General features: G+C 42.9%; 1 protein-coding gene across 2 annotated transcripts in view; it reads left to right on the top strand.

Annotated features, from left to right (window-relative positions):
• The first annotated feature begins 1,984 nt into the window (after window positions 1–1,984).
• Window positions 1,985–24,433, top strand: part of LOC126471594 (potassium voltage-gated channel protein Shal) — a 694,995-nt gene continuing 672,546 nt past the window's right edge. For both annotated transcript variants that reach the window (XM_050099831.1, XM_050099830.1), the window contains exon 1: window positions 1,985–3,099. In XM_050099831.1, the coding sequence (XP_049955788.1) occupies window positions 1,985–3,099 (1,115 nt within the window). The remainder of the gene's footprint in view (window positions 3,100–24,433) is intronic.

Here is a 24,433-nt window from a genome sequence, read left to right as displayed (position 1 = left end):
GACTTTGATAAAGGTCGGATTGTAGCCTATCGCAATTGCGGTTTATCGTATCGCGACATTGCTGCTCGCATTGGTCGAGATCCAATGACTGTTAGCAGAATATGGAATCGGTGGGTTCAGGAGGGTAATACGGAACGCCGTGATGGATCCCAGCGGCCTCGTATCACTAGCAGTCGAGATGACAGGCATCTTATCCGCATGGCTGTAACGGATCGTGCAGCCACGTCTCGATCCCTGAGTCAACTGATGGGGGCGTTTGCAAGACAACAACCATCTGCACGAACAGTTCGACGACGTTTGCAGCAGCATGGACTATCAGCTCGGAGACCAAGGGTGCGGTTACCCCTGACGCTGCATCACAGACAGGAGCGCCTGCGATGGTGTACTCAACGACGAACCTGGGTGCACGAATGGCAACACGTCATTTTTTCGGATGAATCCAGGTTCTGTTTACAGCATCATAATGGTCGCATCCGTGTCTGTCGACATCGCGGTGAACGCAAGCTGTAAGCGTGTATTCGTCATTGCCATACTGGCGTATCACCCGGCGTGATGGTATGGGGTGCCATTGGTTACACGTCTCGGTAACCTCTTGTTCGCACTGACGGCACTTTGAACAGTGGACGTTACATTTCAGATGTGCTACGACCCGTGGCTCTACCTTTCATTCGATCCCTGTAAAACCCTACATTTCTTCAGGATAATGCACGACCTCATGTTGCAAATCCTGTACGGGCTTTTCCGGATGCAGAAAATGTTCGACTGCTGCCCTGGCCAGCACATTCTCCAGATCTCTCACCAATTGAAAACGTCTGGCCAATGGTGGCCGAGCAACTGGCTCGTCACAATATGCCAGTCACTACTCTCGATGAACTGCATGGGCAGCTGTACCCGTACACGCCATCCAAGCTCTGTTTGACTCAATATCCAGGCGTATCAAGGCCGTTATTACGGCCAGAGGTGGTTGTTCTGGGTACTGATTCCTCAGGATCTATGCACCCAAATTGCGTGAAAATGTAATCACATGTCAGTTCTAGTATAATATATTTGTCAAATGAATACTCGTTTATCATCTGCATTTCTTTTTAGTGTAGCAATTTTAATGGCCGGTAGTGTATTAACGACGAATGCCTTTATTTTAATGATCAGCACCCCATCTCGCTTATTATATCCGTGGTACGCTCTGTCTCATTTTACGTTAATATAGGAAGACCTGCCAGTCTCTGAACTTTTCGATATCCTCCGCCAGTACTATCTGGTAAGGATCCCATGCAGCACAACAATGTTCGACACATCGCTCGGTGTCTGGTATAACTGTGGGTACTAAATACATGTAAATACATCTTTTATATAGTCTGTCAAAAGCTATGACTCGAATATCGGAAAAACTGCTGCGCATATTATTTTTAGGTACTGTTTAGTCCTCTGTCACTCCTTCGTCCAACAACGCTTTTAGATTGATTGAGTTTTCACTTTTTTCTTTGTTTTCGATCGCTCGGCACTGTTCTTAAAGAACTTTTCACGAATGCTATTATAAATAATTAGCAGTTGTTACGCGAACGAAATGCGTCCACCCGTTAACAAACGCGATGCCAGTAGATCTAAGGCGGAGCGAGACTTTTCTTCCAGGAGTTCTCGGTGGTAAATTGAAAATAGAAGGAAAATAAGGAGAAGGAGGTTAACAACGCCGGGAAGCAGCGTCGGAGAGCTCGATAAGGATACGAAACTGGATCGGAGAAATGAGGATATCGCATTTGGCGTGCGAACGATCCGTAGGTCGGGCACGAAGTGAAAGGCGGCGCGGGCTAAAGATCTGGCGGCGCCGTCGCGGTGGGCGGCGCGTGCGCAGCTGCGTCGCATCGACCGCGCGCCGGCGTGGCGGCAAAGCCGGAGCGCGAGCCTCGGCAGCGGGCAGTGCAGGGCCTGGCTGGGGCGACGCCAGCATGCGGGCCGCGCGCGCGCTGTAGACATAGCGCCGCACAGCATGGCCTCGGTGGCCGCGTGGCTGCCGTTCGCGCGCGCCGCGGCCATCGGCTGGGTGCCGATCGCCACCCACCCGCTGCCGCCGCCGCCCGTGCCCAAGGACCGCCGCAAGGCCGACGACGAGAAGCTGCTCATCAACGTGAGCGGCCGTCGCTTCGAGACTTGGCGCAACACGCTCGAGAAGTATCCCGACACGCTGCTCGGCTCCAACGAGCGCGAGTTCTTCTACGACGAAGAGACCAAGGAATACTTCTTCGACCGAGACCCAGACATTTTCCGGCACATCCTCAACTACTACCGCACGGGAAAGCTTCACTACCCCAAGCACGAGTGCCTCACAAGCTACGACGAAGAGCTCGCCTTCTTCGGCATCCTTCCCGACGTCATCGGCGACTGCTGCTACGAGGACTATCGGGACCGCAAGCGCGAGAATGCCGAGCGGCTTATGGACGACAAGCTATCGGAGAACGGCGACCAGAACCTGCAGCAGCTCACCAACATCCGGCAGAAGATGTGGCGCGCCTTCGAGAACCCGCACACGTCGACGGCGGCGCTCGTCTTTTACTACGTCACCGGCTTCTTCATCGCCGTGTCGGTGATGGCCAACGTCGTGGAGACGGTACCTTGCGGTCTCCGACCTGGGCGCGCGGGCACGCTGCCCTGCGGAGAGCGCTACAAAATCGTCTTCTTCTGCTTGGACACGGCGTGCGTCATGATCTTTACGGCCGAGTACCTGCTGCGCCTGTTCGCCGCCCCGGACCGCTGCAAATTCGTTCGCTCTGTGATGAGCATCATCGACGTGGTGGCTATCCTGCCCTACTACATCGGACTGGGCATTACTGACAACGACGACGTGTCGGGCGCCTTCGTGACGCTGCGCGTCTTCCGCGTCTTCCGTATCTTCAAGTTCTCCCGGCACTCTCAGGGACTGCGCATCCTCGGCTACACGCTCAAGTCCTGCGCCTCCGAGTTAGGCTTCCTCGTCTTCTCGCTCGCCATGGCCATCATCATCTTCGCCACCGTCATGTTCTACGCGGAGAAGAACGTCGACGACACCAATTTCACTTCGATTCCCGCTGCGTTCTGGTACACCATCGTCACGATGACGACACTTGGGTTAGTATATTTCTGTTTTTTTTTCTTCTCTTTTCTTTCTCTTCTTACCTACTACGTGCCTTGTAGACAAGTTGTGGCCAATCCTCTTCTGTACAGAAAGTTCCAGGTGCTCGCCGAGGTGCTTAAGTCTAGCTATATCTGTAAAGATATTCAAAGTTCAACTTTTATTTGCCCTGCATCTACTTAAAAATTCGTAGTCGCAGATAGACCTCTTTTGCCGCCAAGTGTCACAATATAGAATCTTGATTCTCTTTTTTATGCAGTTACTCTCCGCACGTCAAACAGTTCGCACGCAGATTGCACGTGGAAGGAGGCCTTACATTCCCCGGTACTTGATATTGAAACTCAACTGCGTAACCTTTGAACGCTTAATTTTCTTTGACAGTGAAGTGCTTAATTAGTCGATTACATTTCTTTGTGTTCACAATACACGAACATTAAAAGAACAGGGTGAACATAATATAAGGAAATTAAAAGTTAGATCCAGTCCAGCTTAGAGCGTCGAACTATAGTCAAAATCAGTTAAAATGTCAATAACCTCTCATACTGATTATCGTCTTTCCTGTGTCATTGAAAAAAATGGTTGTTACCTGTGAGTCCTTTTTTTTCATGATTTGGAGCTTTGAACTATCTTCTGCATTTTACTTCCTGCTTCCATAACTTTTACATCGCAGAACCAAGGATGTGTCGTTAATAATATATTCCTGTAGTCACTGTACGTTGGATACCTCGAGTTAATTAAGGAAATCAATCTCGGCACTATTTAATGAGTTTATTCTTCTTGGATACTACATAATACCTTAATTTTGCACGAGGCTCTTGCGTATCAATAAGCTCGTCGACAAATGTTGTCAAATCTTCAGATTACACACGATTATTACAGCAATGCGAAACACCACTTTGGCTTTGGCGATCATCGTGAATTTGGTAGGACTTATGCCTGCTTCGAAGCGTGGAGAGACTTACGTCGCTGTGGAGTGTCACGTTTTCAAGGATTCATTAATGTTGAACATCGGCAGCTGTTTAACTGTGAGAGAGAGCGCCGTTGTTGTACATGAGCGTTTGGTACAACTCCGTAGTTGCGGTGTGGGCGCTGAGCACTGCTACCGGCAGTATAACGACCCCCACACTCACCGTCTAGAATTGCAGCCAGTCTCAATGCATATATATGAGTACTTTCACAGTCTTTTCAAGAAAGACCAGTTTCTCGACACTTCAGCGATTGCGTTAACAATAGTTATTCGCATTGTATTGTTCACATTAGTTGGAAATGATCTTTTCAAGGGTGGTAATTGTCAGCTGAAAGTTTAGTACTAAAATATTAACCATAATTCGAGGTTTTGAACCAGCAATAATTTAATGAGTCATTAACTTAACACCCCGCTTAAAATCGTTTTAATCAACTCCACAAAAACTGAAAAATACAATTAATTATAGGAAATCCTTAGGTTGCCACTTGTTACCGTTTTTTATCACTGTATTCTTGATAATTTAAGTAACCCCTGCAAGAAATATAACACCATACTTCTGTAAAAGTTTTCAGTTCATTCATATATCAATCATTGATGCAGAACACCGTTTTGATGATGGGAGAGATTTATAGTACACATAGCGAACCGCTTTTTCACCCTAAATTACATGAAGCTTACGTCCCTTACTCGACAGGGTATTGTAGCTTTGGGGCATTGACCTGAAAATCATTTAACGGAAATTTCCAGTGTGAAATTTGCTGCGCCGTTGTTATATAAGTACTGGTTACAATCCAGATGATTAGTAATCATACAATAAAATTCTTATCCCATAGCCAAATTTCACACAATGTAGCCAACCGAAAGATATGCCCAGCTCCTTTGTGTTACCTAAGGGATGCCGATCGTAGGGCCAATAATATGGAATTTCATTGATTTGACGGACTGAGAGTGCAAGTGTTCTGCGGATGCGTGATAAGGAATAGACAAATCTAAAATGCTTCCATCAAAACATACATATTACTCAAATCCTCAGTGAGATTTTATAAATGGAGGTCTGTATTTAGACATAAAATATTAGGGTTGTCCATAAGCACATAATCATTAGTCTGTAAAAGTAAAATTTCTTGCGATTCGTAGAAGCAGTTCATATTTCGTTACAATAATATGAGACGGGAGACACACGCTAGTCAGACCTTAAAGGAGAGTTAACACTTGTGAGTAGCTTTATCACGAGGGAATGATTTTTCAACAGAATAATCGAATTGGATATACTTCGAATTGGATGGACTTTTGTATCGTTCTACATCCTAGTTTTCTCAAAAATTTTTGAACACGAACTGAGCTATGAAAATGAAGATAGGTTAACAATAATGGGATATAGAAGGAAAACATTGTGTATATTCTCCGAGTGTTATATAAAAAAAAATACTTTATTTCTGAGCTTATGTGTGAGTTTTACTCACGCAGGCTCTCCCAGTCACTCAGAGTCCACGTTAACGTTTCAGAAACTAATACTAAAATATGTGGTTAACCTCAGTGATCCAAACTATTACATGATTTCGGAAATCTACTCCCACGCCACTAAGGTATAAACGTGATTAAAGGGAACAAAATGATGTACTTTGGCACCCCTACGGTCTATCAAACTTTTTTATTGGTTGCATGGAGGAAGTTAGTCACCAGATAAATTCTGAACTTCTTTTTCCTCATTTTTCCTCCACTAAAATTACGGTATTACTACACTCAATCTAAGCGTAAAGAAACAAAATCTCAACCACCATACTTTTCTTGCTCGTATTTATAAACCGAAAATCTGATACTGCATATGATTTTCAAATAAAATATTAACTGCAGATCTATCTGGCAAAATTTATCCTTTTTCATTTGACTTATGTGTACCTATGCATGGTTCTCTGTTCGTTTTCTTTAATTATTCCAACTACATTCACACTTACTGTCGGTAGCTTTTATGAAATTGGTCACGTAGGGTTACTTTAATTAGAAAGTATTGACGAAGTTCATGATGTAACTAAAGGTTTTCCAAACGGCTTAAGATTACAGACATGTGTTGTCGCTACAATCATTTTACAAGTTATAAAAATATATGCCAAATACACTACCTCCTTCTTATTTGACACAAGATATGACAGAGTAAAAGTCTTCGGTTACAAATATTCTAGCTCAGGAATAAGAATGTAAAGGAGAGTAGTTAACACAACTGGATGGTTCAGTTCTGTGTCGATTGGTAAATATGTTTAAATACAGCTGAACAAAGAGCGATACACAAAGTATAGTTTCTACGAAGGGCGAACAAATTGTATGTTTGCCTTGCAATATACTCGTCTTCCTTTGTCTCACTATTAAAAATTTAACAGAACCTGTGGAGATCAATGGAACTTTCGTACTATCATTGTTTAAATTGAAACGGGCTTCTGTATATTATTTACCCATTTCCACAGGTGAGGTCATTAAATAACGGAAATGAAATGCAGGAACTTTAATTACCCCGTTCAAAACCTGATGGTGGGAGCAATTTGCGTCTTCCGATAGAGGACGAAAGGTAGCAGCACAATCTCTAATTACAAAAGGGTACTCCATTATGTTCAGTTACGTTCCGAAATTATCTGCTGCATCTTACGAATCGACAACAAAAGACTGTTAATGATGTGCAATGAGAACGGTTAACTACATGCCACTTTTTTGTCAAAGTTATATGGAAAAGCTAGATTTAGTCTTTCTCTTCCATTCCTTTAATAGTCCATTGTAAATATACCGAATACAAACTTGTGCTGGATTAGAAACCTTGATACTGAATTTAACGTTCCATCATCTATGCCGATGCCCTCAGGTCAGATAAAACATGACATTAAAATCTGTGGAAATGATTCATAAATTGCGTTCCTTGCCCATCATTGCATCATCTACCGATAGTAATGCGGATCTGGCAAATCACTTCCATTAACGTCCTACTATCAACACGTAACTATGCATTTCCCGTCTATATAGTTACCATTATACACGCGAGAAAAGGCAGGATAACTACCAAAGTTTAGTAATAGTTAAGCCGCTGTCTTTTTTTAAACTAAGTCAAACTTAATTGAATCATCTCTAGAAAATTATTTTATAATCGTGGGACTTACAATGTAGTTCAAATACGGGTGTGAGTTGTAAACTACGACCTCTGAAAAAGGGCAAACCAACGACGAGATCCTGAATTAATGTTCCATCAACTAATCCGATGCCGTCATATTCGATAAAACGTGATATTACAGTCAGTGGTAGCTGGTCCATAACTTGTGTTCCTTTCCCATCCTTTAAATGTTGAAACAGGTACCTCCTCATTGCATGACCCTTCTTTATGAAGGGTGGTAGGGATATTGTAGGAATGTTCACTGTATGTGTGATGTTTTTACAGACGTACACGATTTTCAGAATGTCAGTTTATTTAGTATGTATCTAACGAAATTATCTGTCGTATAGCGGAGACTGGGATGTGAGTGGGAGAGACACATTTTGTCTGTTGTTTCAGACTTTGCTCGAATTTAGAGCTCTCTCCACTCAACACGACACAGCTAGTATCTTTCTTCCTAACTTTTTACGATTCTTCCTCATGATCATGGATGTCGAGTTTTGTACGAGTTCATGCTGTTTAACAACTGACGTAGAAACTGATGTCGTTCAATAGCTTGAATTCGTGACCACGTAGTATAAAAGAATTTGATAAATGTCCATAGACATTCCATGTATAGTGCCGAAGTTCATTTGGTGGACACCTGAGGCGGCAAAGTCTTCCAACAGCTCCGAGAACACACTAGCTACGAATAAATGGAATCTAAATGTAGCCATAATGTACAGTATGATATATATATATTTTATCTGAGGGTCAGTCAGTTTAAATAAATGTGTTCGAACGTGGCATCAAATTTTCATAATTCTTTAGATTCGATTGGAGCTACAGGAGCCAATATCGAGTATCAGAAATGCTATTGCCAACTGAAATGTCAAGTATGCACCAAACTAAAGACGTAAGGATTTCTCTAAAAGTGATTGTGTGGACTAATTATCAGTCACTGTTCTTGTTAACTCTTACACACAGTGTATGTGCTATGGTTGGTGACAGATAGGTCTTTCGAGAGGCGGTAGAATTCGGTTGGAATAGTCGCGCTGGTACCCAGAAAACACAGTTTACCTTCAGTCTTAGTGAACTTAGACGAAGATCTTTCTCGAAGATTAAGCACTGCTGTACTTGCGAAAAACGTCCTACATACTGTTAGTCAATTGGAAATTAACAATAGTACATATTCAGAAAATATTTTAAACATTGTATGGTGAAAAATAGGCTGCTAGCTTGGCGTATTTTCAAATGTAAAACCCATGGTCAAACCGATTTTACAATATCTGTCTTCTACAAGTGCCAGTAATGATGGCAAGGTCATCCCGCGCCCTCTGTCTATCGCTCTCGTAGGGACAACGAATGGTAATTGCCGTCTGTCACACACTCGCAGTGATTTGAAGAGTATAAATGTAGATGTAGATAAAGCCTGAAGTTTTAATTTGACCTGAATACGTCAGTTACACAGAATTCTCATGGTGATGTACCAACTTCGTGCAAAGTATTTCGTTTGTACATTGAGGTCAGTGATATGTGAAGTATTGCCAATCAAACCATTTCTCTCGTATTTAACTAATCACTATGTGGAACTAATATTTCATAGTCTTGTCACTACTTCTGCACAAGTCTGGGCACATCTCTGTTATTTTTTGTTTACATATGTACTTAGTTTTTAACCAAGTTGTGTAATTTCATTAACATTTCTTTCGTTTTATGTTCATTTTTTTATGTTGTTTAATCCTCGGTTGTGTAATTTCATTAACATTTCTTTCGTTTTATGTTCATTTTTGAATGTTACTTAATCCTGGTTACCTACGTATTGTACTTCAGGAGATTGCTCTGACCCAATATTTTCTCGTGTTGTCACTCCGTATTGCTTACAGCTACTAGTAAATTTTATTTCACATGTTTGTCTTCTGCTCCTAACATTCGATCATACTATGCTTATTCTAATATTTCACCATTCCAGCGCTATGGAGACAGATTCGGAGAATGCCGGAGATATTGTCTGTGAGGCAGATAGTTCTGCTTTCGGCTGCTGCGACTCCAGGGGTCGCAGCAAACGCGTCACACAAGGATGGCAGGCGGTCCGCTACAGGAAATAAATACCCGACCCGGTCGGTGGGTCGCTACGCAAATTCACGACTACAAATGTTACCTCACTTTTCTGGCACTGGCTTTGATTTGGATCCCTGTTGACCCGTGTGTAGCTGATGTGAGCTCACGTTCGCTCGCTCGCTACTGCATTTTCAACCATGCCTCGTCTTTGGTTTCCACGCGTGGTTCCCGGAAGTGCCTAAATTTTTTTCCGGGCTACGATAAAAATCTTGTTTCCTGTGTAAAATATTGTATAGAGGCACCGATTTTGATAAAGTCAAATACTACACGTTTTCGCTGTCACTCTGTTTTAGGTATGAGATAATTTTGAAAAGAACAGGTATGTTCGACGTGTTTAGCGAAGGGCACGTACGTCACTGCTTTATATTTTCAAACGTCAGGTTTCAAAGTAGGAGCGTCGCCTGACCACCGCGCTTATGTAGATCGAGAAAAGGGGCTTGTGTTTCTAAGCTCGGAGTCGTACCAGCTTATATCTGGATAATTTGCTTCAGTATGCGAAGATTACATTATTTTTTTGTGAGTCTGTTATTTATACCTGTCGGAAAAAGAATGGGATAAAATATTTTGTTTGTAAATAAATATGGTCACGGTATAGTTATGAAAACCTTTGTTTTGATGTTGCTTATGCCTGCGAGAAACTATTCTAACCGACGTAACTACGAATAAATTTAGCTGTGATGAAAAGGTAAGGGGCGATCAAAAAATTTCCGTTTGAAGGCAGAGCAGTCCAGAACCAGTATGCCAATGAGGTGGAATCACCCTCAGCACTGAGGCAATCATCCCACCGACGCATCAGATTGAAGATACACGTGTGTTGAAACACCGTGTCCTGCTGCGCGAAGAAGTTCGTAACTCCCTGCTGCACATCATCGCCCGACAGGAATCGTCAACCCATCAACGCCTTTTTTAAGGGAACGAAGGGGTGATAATCGCATGGGGAGAGATTAGGGCTGTAGGGTGGGCGCTCGAGTGTCTCCCCCTTGAGCTGGTGTAACTTCTGAGATATATGGGGACGTGCGTTATCACGTCCACAACCGTGGTTTTCGACAGACGTTCTGCCCCATACGCATTCTTCATTAAGCAGCCAAGAAAAGAATAACAGCAGGTTGGTCCTATTTGGACGCATTTGTAATAACGTCGCCATAGTTCACGTTTCTTCATTTACCTCACGCGCGTCAGAAAGACACAAATGCCACACTAATCTTTTACATACACGTCGGTGCTCACACATCGGAATCGGAGACGCTCTAAGTTGCGATTACGCTGCAGCAACGCCCTCAAACGGAAACGTTTTGGTCGCCACTTCTAAGTTGTGGGCTGTTTATAATCGATATGGCTGGCAAACATGTAACTTATTTCCTACACACTATCTAATCAATAAGGAAAGACTGGCGATAGAAGCAAAAGTTCTAGGAACGAACTGAGAAGAAATTCCGAACGCATTTATTTTCTCTGGGGACAGATTCGTAAGTTCGGAATCGTACTCGAGTACCAGCTTCTCTCTGTACAATTTGCATCAATAAGAGAGGATTACTTTCTTCGCTTTCGAATTTGTTATTTAGACCTGTCTGACAAATTTTTGCTTTGTAAATAAATGTGGTTACTACATATTTATGAAAACATTCATCTTGATGTTGCATCTGCTTGTAAAGAAGTATTGTAAACGACGCACGTACGAGTACATTTAGCTGTGGTAAAAATATGTTGTGAGCTATTTGTAATAGCTATGGCTGGTAAACTTCTAACCCATTTTCTACACACTGTCTCAACACTCAGCAACTACTGGCCATATAAGCAGAAGTTCTAGGAACGAGATGAGAAGAAATGCGTAACGCGGAGGCAGCCTTTGATGTTTGGAAGGCACGGTTGAGCTGGCTTGTGGTTTATAACTGTCCGCGTGCTGACTGTGGCAGAGACTTTGATCGGTGGCACGAGGACGCCACCAGCCGCCGGCGTCGCCTTTCAAGGCCCGCTTTTTGTCACAGCCTTTGGTGTTCTATGTAGTTCTTCTGAAAGAGCTACAGTTCGATCGATTCTGACATTTCTTCTCCTTCTATAGAAAGAAAATTTTTCAAGTCACCAACGCGATCTCTTTCTTTGCGAAATCTTCTGACTGATACAATAAAAGAACCATCCTGTCGCATCATTTCTGTTACTAGGCTCTCAGTATACAGAATATAAATTACATGGATTTCCAAACTACTGACAATGAGATATTAAACTACGTATTATTAATAATTGCCGGCCGCGGTGGTCTAGCGGTTCTAGGCGCGCAGTCCGGAACCGCGCGACTGCTACGGTCGCAGGTTCGAATCCTGCCTCGGGCATGGATGTGTGTGATGTCCTTAGGTTAGTTAGGTTTAAGTAGTTCTAAGTTCTAGGGGACTGATGACCACAGTAGTTAAGTCCCATAGTGCTCAGAGCCATTTGAACCATTTGAATAATTATCTTAAAAACAACGAGGCTAATAGTGATAACAGTTGCAGTATTAACAGTATTATAATACTCATTATTTTTAAGGTAAAATTTATTAAGATATAAAAAACTAAAAAAGTAAGAAAGATTACCTGTGACTGAATTTGGACTTTTCTGTAAGCCTTGGCAGGAACGTAAATTGAGTAAATAAGTCGACATGAGAGCAAGGGCTGAGCGATAACACGGTCAGATGAAGAGAAGGAAGAAAAGCAAGATGAGCGGAGTAAGTAACAACGAAAGAAACGAGACGAGAAGGAAAAGAGCCATTGCGTTATAAAAGAGTTTTTGTTCAGCTTCTTATAGTATAATACTATAAATTTATTCGCTGTTGCGAATATGGACAATCATCAACCGTATAATGGAACGACGACAATGAAAATTTGAGCCGGACCGAGACTCGAACCACACTGCTTGCAATAAGCGGGAAATCTGGGTTCGAGTCCCGGTCCGGCTCAAATTTTCATACATTTCACGTATTTCACAATGTCTGTAGACGCTACAGTGTCTTTCCATTCGGACATGCGTGCATGTAAGAAGGACCTTTGCATCGTAATTTAGACTAACACAGGCACAGTAATACCGTACCAAAAAATGTTCAAATGTGTGTGAAATCTTATGGGACTTAACTGATAAGGTCATTAGTCCCTAAGCTTACACACTACTTAACCTAAATTATCCTAAGGACAAACACACACACCCATGCCCGAGGGAGGGCTCGGACCTCCGCCAGGACAGCCGTACAGTCCACGACTGCAACGTCTCAGACCCCACGGCTAATCCCGCGCGGTGACATCGTATCGTCGTGGAGCATATGTCGCTTGAAAGGAACGTTTAATTTTAAAATCCCTTACCAGATGATATACACCATACAGCAATACCGCTATAACAACATATACATCTATACGCCGAAAGCCACTGTTCGTTATGTGACGGAGGGTATGTACGACTGTCACTTTTCACTTTCGTGCTCCAGTCACAAGGAACGACTGCCGCTAAGCCACTGTATGAGCTCGAATATCTCTAATTTTACTTTCGTGCTGGTTGCGCGGGAGCAGGGTGGGGGGTGGGGGGTACGGGAAATCAAAGCCTTGGTCGACACTTTTACGAACGTACGCTCTCGGAATTTTAACAGTAAACCACACCGTAATGTACAACGCCGTTCTTGTAAAGTCTGTCACTGGAGTTGGGTCCTGTCTAATGTCAATGCTGAATTTTAGAAATTGTACCTGTCGACTTGTATGAATACGAGTGCAGAAGAAAATTAGGTTGCCATTGGAACAATTTCTGAAATTCAGTATATACAGAATACTAATTAAAAGCAATATTTAGAAAAAAATCTTGTTCCAATCTTCAGGACGACCAACATTCAACAGTATTGTCGTAACTTCACCTCGAAATATGATTCAGCAGGGTCGTTTGATTTAATTCTGCTGTTATGCAAGGATAACTATACAATACCTCTCTCGCAGCAGCAGCGATCGTCGTCAGATTATTGTCTCGACACTTTAACAAATAGAGATCAGTTCGACAATGGATTACGGTAGTGAAGTAGAAATAATAATAAATTGTAAACCGAGAATAGTTTATTCAATAAATTCCTTTACACCTTTTTATTTATAATTGTAGCGTTGTGTTTTGACTGAATATACATATATACAAAGCTCAAGACCTGAGTCAAAAATTAAAAAAAATACTGAGTCGACAATCCAATCGTTTCTTCGCACAATAAAAGCAATCATAGGAGAATCAAGAATTCGTACCACCGTCTATCTCACCCCAACCGTAAGAGGAATGACGAAAGGTAGAATAACTCCTAAAGCAATCGATATAATTTTTTAGTCGCAATGACCAGAAATCATATGCAGAGATATAAAAATCAGTTAATAAAAAAAGAAATAATTAATCAATAAAAAATTCGATAAATTAAAACAGACTTGAAATACCACATTGACAATGAAAGTGAGATGAAAGGTTGTGAAAGATCCGAGCTATACAGAGGATGTTGCAGTGTTTCCCAACCAAATCGCTGAAATATAGTCTTCATCGGATCGGCAGTGTCGGGGTGGGCGTGATCGTACAACAGGATTATTCCGTCTGACAGCCCAAGGGCAAGCGGCAAAGCCAGAAATATAAACATCGCATATCTCTCCCACCAAAGAAATCCAAACAATTCACACTAGTTCTGGCAAGGTAATGATGACGTTTTTCTTCGACTTCAGAGGCTCTCTACTCCTCGAGCGTGGAATCACAATCAATGCGCAGTGCTATGAAGACACTTTGCAGAAACTGCAAAGCAAGTCAAAACCCTCAAGAATGCTCTCGGACGGTATCATGGTATTGTACAATAACGCCCGCCCCCACACTGTTTCAACGATTTGGTTGGGAAACACTGCAGCATTCTCCGTACAGCCTGGATCTTCCACCGTGTGATTTTCGCATCTTTGGCTACGTGAAGAAAGACATGCTTGGACGTCGGTTTCTGTCGGACGAGAAAGTGAAGGAGTGGATGGGGCTGTGAATCTGTTCAGCGGCCGACTGCGTTCTGCGAAACAGGAATTGATCGTTTCGTCTCCCAGTGGGATAAATGTCTTAACGCGTGTGGTGATTATTTTTGAATGAAACTGTTCGATGGTTCCGTTGTGGGGATGTTCGGTTTGCGTTTGACTGCCCCTTATAATATGTGGTCCCATCTTCCTCAATGATGTTAGTGTTTCTGCCAGTACAGTGGTTTGTAATCCCTTTGTACCATCCACTGAGAAGTTAGAATGAAACTACAACAACTGGCCGGTGCTCGATATCAATATATCTCGCCAAATATTGAGCCCAGTTGCGTGGAGGTGAAACTCTAAGTTCTACCAAGTGTATGAAAAACTATCGAATAGCACGATAGCACGAAAAGATATATGTTTGCAGGAGGATGGTTGTATACGAGGCGCTCACCGTTGGGAGAACAACAATGAATTATTGATCACTGGAAATATACTATTTTTGGGCCATAGATGATGCCTGATGGCTGTAACAGCACAGTTCTTGGCAGCCAATGAAAGTGCTATTTGGATTTTACCCCAATAAAAAAAGTTTTTGATGCCTATAGCTTATTTTATTGTCATCACAGAGTATAAACAGGCTCGTATGTTGATTATAGTCTCGGTATTGTCTGAATTGTCCGACCCTGGTAGCTGAGTGGTCAGCGCGACGGAATGTCATACCTCACGGCCCGGGTTCGGTTCCCGGCTTGGTCGGAGATTTTCTCCACTCAGGGACTGGGTGTTGTGTTGTCCTTATCATCATTTCATCCTCATTGACACGCAAGTCTCCGCAGTGGTGTCAACTCGAAAGACTTGCACCAGGCGAACGGTCTACCCGCCGGGAGGCCCTAGCCACACGGCATTTCCACTATCTGAATTCATCGCTCAAGAACAGCACGGATCGATGCCATTGCATTAACTTTTATCAAGATATTGCCTAGTCGAGACAGCGTTATGATTATTACGAATCGCAAATAATTTCATTGTTTTTGGCTTGTTATAGTCAACTTATGATGTGGTTCTTTGTGTATATACAGTCAAAAATTTTGTGATTTTGCCATACATTGCACAACAGATTGTTAGTACTTCGTGACGTCTGAGATGTTTTATTCCACACAAGTGAACTTGTCTCGTTACATGCTGATTATGGGTAAGCAGGGGTGGGGTGGTGGTAGGGTGTTTGAAGTGTGGGCGTTGGGTGGAGACCTGTATTGCCACACGACTGCCAGTGCCCTCTGTTTAAGTTTTTTCACATAGTATATCCACACCGAATAATCCATTATGACTTATGCAATTTAACCATTCCTACAAATTAAAATTACACTACACAAGGGCTCGTCCTGGCCCGGTTTATTGAGAGGATAGAGTTTCTCATCATTTCAATAGAATTCTTCGTCTTCCATCATTTCAATTTGAAGCGAAAAAATGGTTCAAATGGCTCTGAGCACTATGCGACTTAACTTATGAGGCCATCAGTCGCCTAGAACTTAGAACTAATTAAACCTAACTAACCTAAGGACATCACACACATCCATGCCCGAGGCAGGATTCGAACCTGCGACCGCAGCGGTCGCTCGGCTCCAGACTGTAGCGCCTAGAACCGCACGGCCATTCCGGCCGGCTCAATTTGAAGCGATGGGACATTACACACATATGTGGCTCGAGTTGACTGCCTTCTTTGTTTCAGCCACACGTTTTTGAAACATTTGCGTATAACTAGCTCCATGTGTGTGTGTGTGTGTGTGTGTGTGTGTGTGTGTGTGTGTTCGCTCCAGTGAATTATAAATGTGAAGAAGAGTATAAGGGCTCAAAATCAGATGTTATGTCTTTTGAACCCGTGGGAAAGGGGCCTCTAAACTCATAATATAGGATACATTAACAAATTGGCCAGATGTTTAGGTCGGAGGCATGCTTATTATGCAATATAGGAGGATGAAACGTGTATTGGATGGAAAGATGTTTATTTTAAATCAATAGGAATACAATTTATTTAGGTGTCGGGGCCAGGAAAAATGTGGTCCGCTTTTAGGCAGTAAAAAAAAAAAAACGTGAAGAACAATCCTATACATATTTTCGCCTTGTAATAAAATTTTTATTATATTCCCAATTAGTCTCAGTTCCTGTGTTCCCGGATGTATCGAGCTACGCCTGCTCGTAATAACTTAACAAGGTCTCTTTTTTTAATTGTTTGAGCAGGAAAGAGTGTGTAAAGACACTAAAGTACCACATGACAAATTCTTTCAGACCATTGATACGATTTTAAGTTACTGGATATTCAATCGACCATGTCTTAAAAGCGCAAGTGGATTTTCAACGTCCTGATTACACAGAATTTTTAGCGTCGGTGGCTGTTTATATATATCTCTCTCTGTCACTTCTTTCTCTGGCAATTAATTTTGTAAACCTATGCTCAAACCAGATGTTAGCTATTCCGACTAGGCAACGTTTTCATCCTGGTTCTTCAGAAGGAATTTTATTTCAGGTTCTACTAGAATATCATGACCAGGAGAACGGAAGATAAATTATTGAATTTGCTTAAGGAAAGCAAATAACATTTAAACTGGAGGTGTTTTATAGAAACGCAGATATTTATTAACAAACTCGTCACTTAAAGACAAATTTAATCCATTAATTTTGTTGGTCAACTTGTTCTTTAAACATGCAAATTTTAAAGAGAGTTCGTGAACTAACAGAATTAGTTGTGTGAAAATTAAGTACTTTGTAACACTGTGTCTAAATGAAAGCTGACGGAAGCCATTTATTATGAAAGTGTAAACTTTTCTGCTGAAATGAAATTAACGTCGTTGGTTAAATAGAGAGTTACCCAAATAGTGTTGTATGTTTTAAACGTACAAGTATATAGACCTGACGAAAACAGTGGAGTATTTGCTAAATTCATTTGTGCAGGAACCGATTCATCTTCCAACCCTACTAAACTTGAAAGTGTGCCCAGTCTACTGTTCTACCTTTCTGACATATTTTGGACTAATCGTAATCTTTATTTACATGCGGCATTGTGCAAATTCCACTATTTCTCGTTTACAATAGTCCGCTGACTGAAACAATTTTAAAATGTTAACTGTAGCTGTGGTGACGTTTCACGAGCTATAACGATAAAACAGAAAAGTTCTTTTTAGGAAGGTTAGTAACTACATCAGCTCAGTATCTCAATATTGCGGTCAGTACGGTCAACCTAAATTAGCATGAGATAAATAAATAAATAAATAATAGATTTGGCTTCAGACGATTTCCTATTCACCAATGACAAAACGATCCCTGCAAACATGTGCTACCCGTGTATATAAATAAATAAACAAATGAATTACCTGCAACACCTGGTGAATCTAACACACATGGTACATCCCATGTGGAACATAGCCGACAACAGCAATTAGTCCGCCTTAATTATACCATTTCTTCATTATTTCTTTCATCTCAAGTCCTATATTCTGTGCGGTGTGGTTTTCGTTAAAAGCATTATACAAGACACATAAAAGCGGATATTCTTTCCTTAGCGTAATGAGCTGTTAGTGAGGTACGAATCTTGCGTCTTTAAAGACTTCTCCATTATTTCTTTCACTTTATGTACTTTATTTAGTGTCATGTGGTTTTCTTTGAAACTATTATTCGTGACATAAAATCGTAAACATTCTTTCTTTAGCGTAATGTCCCTTCGCTGAGACAGGTATCTCACTTATTTGAAGACCATGTCTCAGTGGTGAATATTATCGTCTTGATGACAGAAAATTTGCGAGTACTGTATGCTTTTACTTTGGTGTATTTCTTCTGCAAAATATTCTATGAAAAACTCTTCATTATTTGATAATCCTACTTTTTTAAAAAGCAAAGTCCTTCGCTATCATTTACAACAAAAAACATAGTTTTTTAATTTAAAGTGTTTCAGTTCAAGTAGTTTATTTAGTTTTAAATAGTAAAGCTTTTGAAATGTGTTGTCTGTAATTAACTTACGTTTGTAACAGTATGCTACCTACAGGGTGACAGTTATTGATATATATGAAAAAACGTAAATTAGTTACAAACTACGGTGTGCACACGTTTTATTTAACATTTAAACGTCACTACAGATATTCAGATTTAGGTTATGACATGTTCGATATGCCTGCCATGATTGGCAATGATATGGTGCAGACGAATAGCGAAATATTGCATGACCCGCTGAAGTGTTGGAACATTGATGCTGTCGATGGCCTCCTGCATGGCCGTTTTCAGTTCAGCAATGTTTTTGGGGTTATTGCTGTACACCTAGTGTTTAATACAGCCCCACAAGAAGGAGTCGCATGTGTTCAGATCCGGAAAATACGGCGGCCAATCGAGGCCCATGTCCGTGGCCTCAGGGTACCCCAGAGCCAGAATGCGGTCCCCAAGTGCTCCTCCTGGACACCAAACACTCTCCTGCTTCGACGGGGTCGAGCGTGAACTACATCCTGTCGAAATCAGGGTCACTTTGGATAATGGGGATGAAATCATCTTCCAAAGTCTTCACGTACGGTTCAGTAGTCAGTGTACCATCAAAGAACATCGCATTGATTATTCCGTGACTGGACATCGCACACCACTCAGTCACCCGTTGAGGGTGAAGTGACTTCTGCATCGCGAAATACGGATTCTCAGTACCCCAAGTGCGCTAATTTTGCTTACTGATGAACCCATCCAAATAAAATTGGGCTTCGTCGCTAAATCAAACAATACAGCGAGTACTAATTTCCATCATGACCTGCAGCCAACCGTGCAATTTGAACGTCCTAACGAAAACCGTTCAGAAGTTATGATTTTATTTCATATAGTTCAATAACTGTCAGCCTGTAGATAGGGTATAGCGAGTATTCAGCACCTCGGCAAAGGTTTGCAATTAATCATCCTGTGTTTTGAAGAAAGGTTGTGTGGTGATATAACTAAGTTCGTCAAGGTGTCATGTATTCTTCCATTTTTGGCATTGCCCTTATTGATTAAACTATATTTAATTGTTTCCCATTCATTGGTAAAATTTTTCTACAGAAAAGTTGTCTGGTAATAGGAAACACCTTCGCCCTTTCAGTAACATAAAATTTCGTAAAGTAGATGGCAAACCAATTTTGCGAAGAAGATACAAAAATGCAAGAGAAAGCTATATATTTAGGCTGTATATTAGCGAAGCTATATGGGTGACCTAGTACGATTAAACAAAGTTTATGAATCTAAAATTAGGAATATTCCTGAAAAGATGAGCTCAAAATAATATTTATTCTAATACTTGAAAAAGAAATTAGTTTCGACTTTTTAGATTGAACACTGAGGACCGTAAATGGGAATTATGAGGGCTCAGACTTCAGTAAACCAACATGTACCGTCGTCACGATAAATGAACCATCGTCCCATCGACACAACTACAAATGTGCTTACTTCGACTCAGACATGCATAGTACATCATGAAACACAGAAATTTTAAAGTAGTGGTACCGTACATGCCTAGATAGGCCGCGACAATAGTAAATAAATTCCTCCGTGAGCGGGAATCATAGCAACCGCGGGAGTCAGGACGTGGACAGACGGTGAGACTGATCTGTGGGTCAGTCCGCGACGCATGCCTGGATAGCCAAAATGGTGAGTGTGCCTTCGGCATTGTAGCGGCATAGACGCCTATGTTTACGTTTTTATGTTTGCGTTTAGGGTTGTTTCTGTGCTTCAGTCGTGTTCGCTCACTATATTTCTTTTATAAGAAGAATGGTCAACACTTGTCGTAAATCGACACCGAAGGTCAACTTTTCAAATGAATATGCATGTCCAAAAGCACATGACATCAAACAGTTTCTCAGAGATGATGTGAAGTTCGACTATAGTGATCTTATTGGCATACACCTACTCATAGTGGGCAGTGTGATGTATGTGAAGTTCATTAATGACACAGCATGTGACAAGATTCTAAATGACACTAGGAAGTTCTCAAGTTCTATTATTTAGATGGCATGTCTGTAGACCATGCGGTGCTTGGACTGCGGACGATACGTGTTTTAACTCCTGTTTGAGGTACATTCAGAGATAATTATTTCTGCGCTTCATCCATACAGGAATGTAGCAAGCCATATGGCTGAAAAGTGGGCTCACTTCACCATGTACACAGTCCTCAATGGAATAAGGCAGGTGGGTATTCAACTGGCTAATCACGTGCCATCCTATTTATACACTGTCGGGTGCCGCGTCATCGTAATACGTGATGCACAGTCAAAGATCTGCTTAGGCTGTGACCGAGGAGAACATGTTCGTTCGAAATGCATGCAGGGGAGGATCACGCAACTGCCTCCTGGGGATGCTCTGGTTTCGACTACACCGCCTGTGTTTCCACTGACGTATGTCGAAGTTCTCCAGAATGACCCCAGTCCACTGTCAGCGCCGCCTCCCACTAATCAACCTTTGCCGACTGTGGCTGTACATCTGGGAGATGAAGAGGGAACGTCTTATATACCTGTGCTCTCTACTGCTCCGCCTGTGCTGACAGGGGCTGTGGGAGTTCCAGCGGGAAGGATGGATGTCGACTCAGTGGTTATGCCTTCATGCCTGCCCATCAGGAACTGCTGCCATCCTCGGATACTGAAGCACACATGCATAAACAACCATCGCCGAAGAGACGAAAGAGGCTTCAGCTCACCCTATCAGACATATGCTGGCAACAACGGATGGGTGATACTGATCCTTTCTGCCGAGACCTCCTCCCATTGGATGCTCCCATGGCAGAACATCATGCCCATTGCCATTGGATACAGAACAATCCGCACACCCACCTAGAAACATGCCTACCCTCGACAGGCAGCAATCGGAACATCGCCATTCTTACTCCGACGCCACACTGACGCCCTCGGATGCTACAGAGTCTCTCCTGGACGCTCTGCGCCAGTGCACTACTGCTTGGTCTCATGGTGTTGAAGACGTACCAACGAACGTTGAAATACCTGCGGCTGCTGCAGCAGCAACCAATGACCGTTAATGAACTGGAGGTTTGGACAGAATCCCAATGTCTGTTGAAGTGACATGGACTCTGCTGGTTTTCTTGTTCAATGAGCGTCCCCCTCACTATGGAACCACAGCAGACTTATAGGAATGGCTTCATAAATGTCAACACAAGCAGGACGCAGGTCAACCTTCACTTGCTCTACAAGATGTTGCTGGAGTCAGACACTGATATTGCCCTCGTACAAGAACTTCGTCTCGACAAGTTTCTGGCTTTTTATGGACATGATGTCTACGCTACACAATGCACTGACACATGGGAATAAGTGCATGGTAACTGAAGTGGATAAACTATGCTACGAGCCAATCGGCGAGTCACCATGATTGTGTCTATGTTTCCCTAGGTCTCACGACTGTGAGTATTGACGCTGAGTTGTGACCTACGAGCTTCTCTGCCCATATCGCGTACATGTGCAGTGTCTCTCTCCAACGGGAGAGAGTTTAGTGCGGCTGAGACACATGGAAGTTTAATATTTTACACCTCCAGAATCCGGAGTGCAGGCAGTTAATATAGGAGACGTGGACCACCTGCGAAAGATGCCTTCCAACGTATGCTTCAATGCTTCAGTGGCGGCTCGAATTTGCTAAGCCTGCTTTACATCACACAACGATAGAATATGGTCATGACAAGATGTATTGGCATCGAAATAAGTAGAAATTTTATTTCACGCTGTTCCAGGAGCTCTCAGAATCATCCTTTAACAGACAGGTTGACATGCACAGGGTTAAGGTACAGATTGTCTTGCTTACACCTCGAAGTCTTGAGGGAGCAATGATATAATGTCAAGATCAGGGCCGTGGGAGCCACCGTCAATGCAGCACATCGTTAGAAAGCAGCAGCTGTGCTAGACGGGCCTAGTGTATGCAGTTGAGACGCCGGATGGTCGCCAGACCATTATCAACTCTTCTTTGCGAAAGTGGACCAGGATGTTGCGGCTATGGATGAAGTCCTCCAGTCTTTATTGATGTTCTTGATGGGCCTGCTGTGGAGATCCTTACAACTGCAGTTACAAATGACGATTTCGACAATGCTCTCCATACGGCAGCACTCAATTAGGACATTCCACGACATTATGGCCTCCCTTTCTATTGCTGTGTACCAGATGTCCTCTGACTTTCCAATCCCTCTTACCTTTGTGGAAGGATTTATTCTGGTCCCAAATCAGTCCAGAGGACAGGGATTGAGCATTACCGGCCACTGACCATGCTTAAACGTGATTTTAAGATTTGCACGCATCTCCTCTCAAAGCGTCTCAAGCATGTCCTGCTTCAATTTATATCTCTGAATCAAACGTGTCTTGGTGGGAACAGTACCATACAGAGAGCACACAGTGAATATCATGATGTTATAGCCGTACTTCCGACCTGTCACTTTTGAGGTACCTTGATGTTGGTGGACTTCGACCATGCCTTACATAGTGTGAGACATAGCTATCTTCTGGAAGCGATAAGACGAATAGTCTTCTCGTGTGACATATGTATCATCATGCGACTACTTCGGGGTGTCTCGTCATGGATACTGATCAGTGAAGTGCTGCAGGACTCATTATTATTTCGCGATCGGTCCAGCAGGGTTGTCCATTGACGATGACTCTTTTTTGCCATTGCTCTTAAGCCACTATTATCTGAATTGCCGAGCCAGTTAACTGAGCTCACAATGAGAGGACATACACTTATCTGACAGTTGTACGTGGATGCCCTGGTCTTTTTTGATTGTTGTAGAGATGGTGTTTCAGTGGTTCTGGAATGGATCACTCGGTTTGGTACTGCTGCAGTCAGTCGTATGAATTTGATGAAATCTGACGCTTTGAATGTAAGAAGGGGTTGCCTGGGATGGAGTTTGGCTCCGTTGCGATCGATGGACACGCAAAATTGTTTGGGAATTGCCTTCAGGAGTGGCATAAGGAGAATGGCCAGAGCTGACTGTAAACGCCTCCTTCAAGTGATCCGCACGAGCGTCCGTAGTAATCTGCAGCAAGCTTTGGACGTGGTACAGATAACTGAATTTGTCAACACTCATCTGGCGTCAAGAACACAGCATTTGGTCCACATTATACCAGTGGTGAAAGCGGTGGCGAACAGGTTGCTAACAAAAAATGGTTCAAATGGCTCTGAGCACTATGGGACTCAACTGCTGAGGTCATTAGTCCCCTAGAACTTAGAACTAGTTAAACCTAACTAACCTAAGGACATCACAAAAATCCATGCCCGAGGCAGGATTCGAACCTGCGACCGTAGCGGTCTTGCGGTTCCAGACTGCAGCGCCTTTAACCGCACGGCCATTTCGGCCGGCGGTTGCTAACAAGATTTGACAATTTCGTGTATGTGTCTTATCTTCAGTGTTCGTTACTCTACCCCCTCCCGAAGGAGGCCTTTGTCTGACTATCATCCAGGTTAGAGCGGTTGCCCTCTATGTGTGCACGATGGGTAAGTTGTGGACCCGCCATCAGACCGATTTGTCGGAAGTTCTGATTGATGAACTTGCTCCTCCTTCCACAGTGCCACATATTACAGTATCTGAGCCGGCTGCGGTGGTCCAGCGGTTCTAGGCGCGCAGACGGGAACAGTGCGACTGCTACGGTCGCAGGTTCGAATCCTGCCTCGGGCATGGATGTGAGTGATGTCCTTAGGTTAGTTAGGTTTAAGTAGTTCTAAGTTCTAGGGGGCTGATGACCACAGTAGTTAAGTCCCATAGTGCTCAGAGCCATTTGAACCATTTTTGAACAGTATCTGATATTTCTACTTCCCTCTTGCAACTCAAGAACTTTTTCGTCGAGTACAGTTATGTGCAAGCAGACTTTCCTCGTACTAGGACTCCTACGGCATGTGAGGTTTATCGCCCAATGATGAGAGGCCACACTCGGAACATGATGAAGAGCCCGCATCCAGAGATCGCATGGCAGTAATGTGGTGTTTCGTGCACCATATCTCCTCGCCATGGAAGCTCGTCTGACCTGCTATCTGGCTGTCAATGGGAAACACATGACGTAGCTCCATCTACAGCCCACTGATATGGCAGATTCTCTGCTTTGTCCTCAGTGTCAAACGATATGCTTGGATGAACATCGACTGGCGTGTGGACCTTCTGTAGAGGTGTGGCCGCTGATACGGATAATATTTGCTTTACT

Source organism: Schistocerca serialis, chromosome 3 (genome assembly GCF_023864345.2).
Source record: "Schistocerca serialis cubense isolate TAMUIC-IGC-003099 chromosome 3, iqSchSeri2.2, whole genome shotgun sequence".
Taxonomy (NCBI): domain Eukaryota; kingdom Metazoa; phylum Arthropoda; class Insecta; order Orthoptera; family Acrididae; genus Schistocerca; species Schistocerca serialis.
Note: the sequence above shows the minus strand (reverse complement) of the source record. Positions and strands in the feature narration are given on the sequence as shown.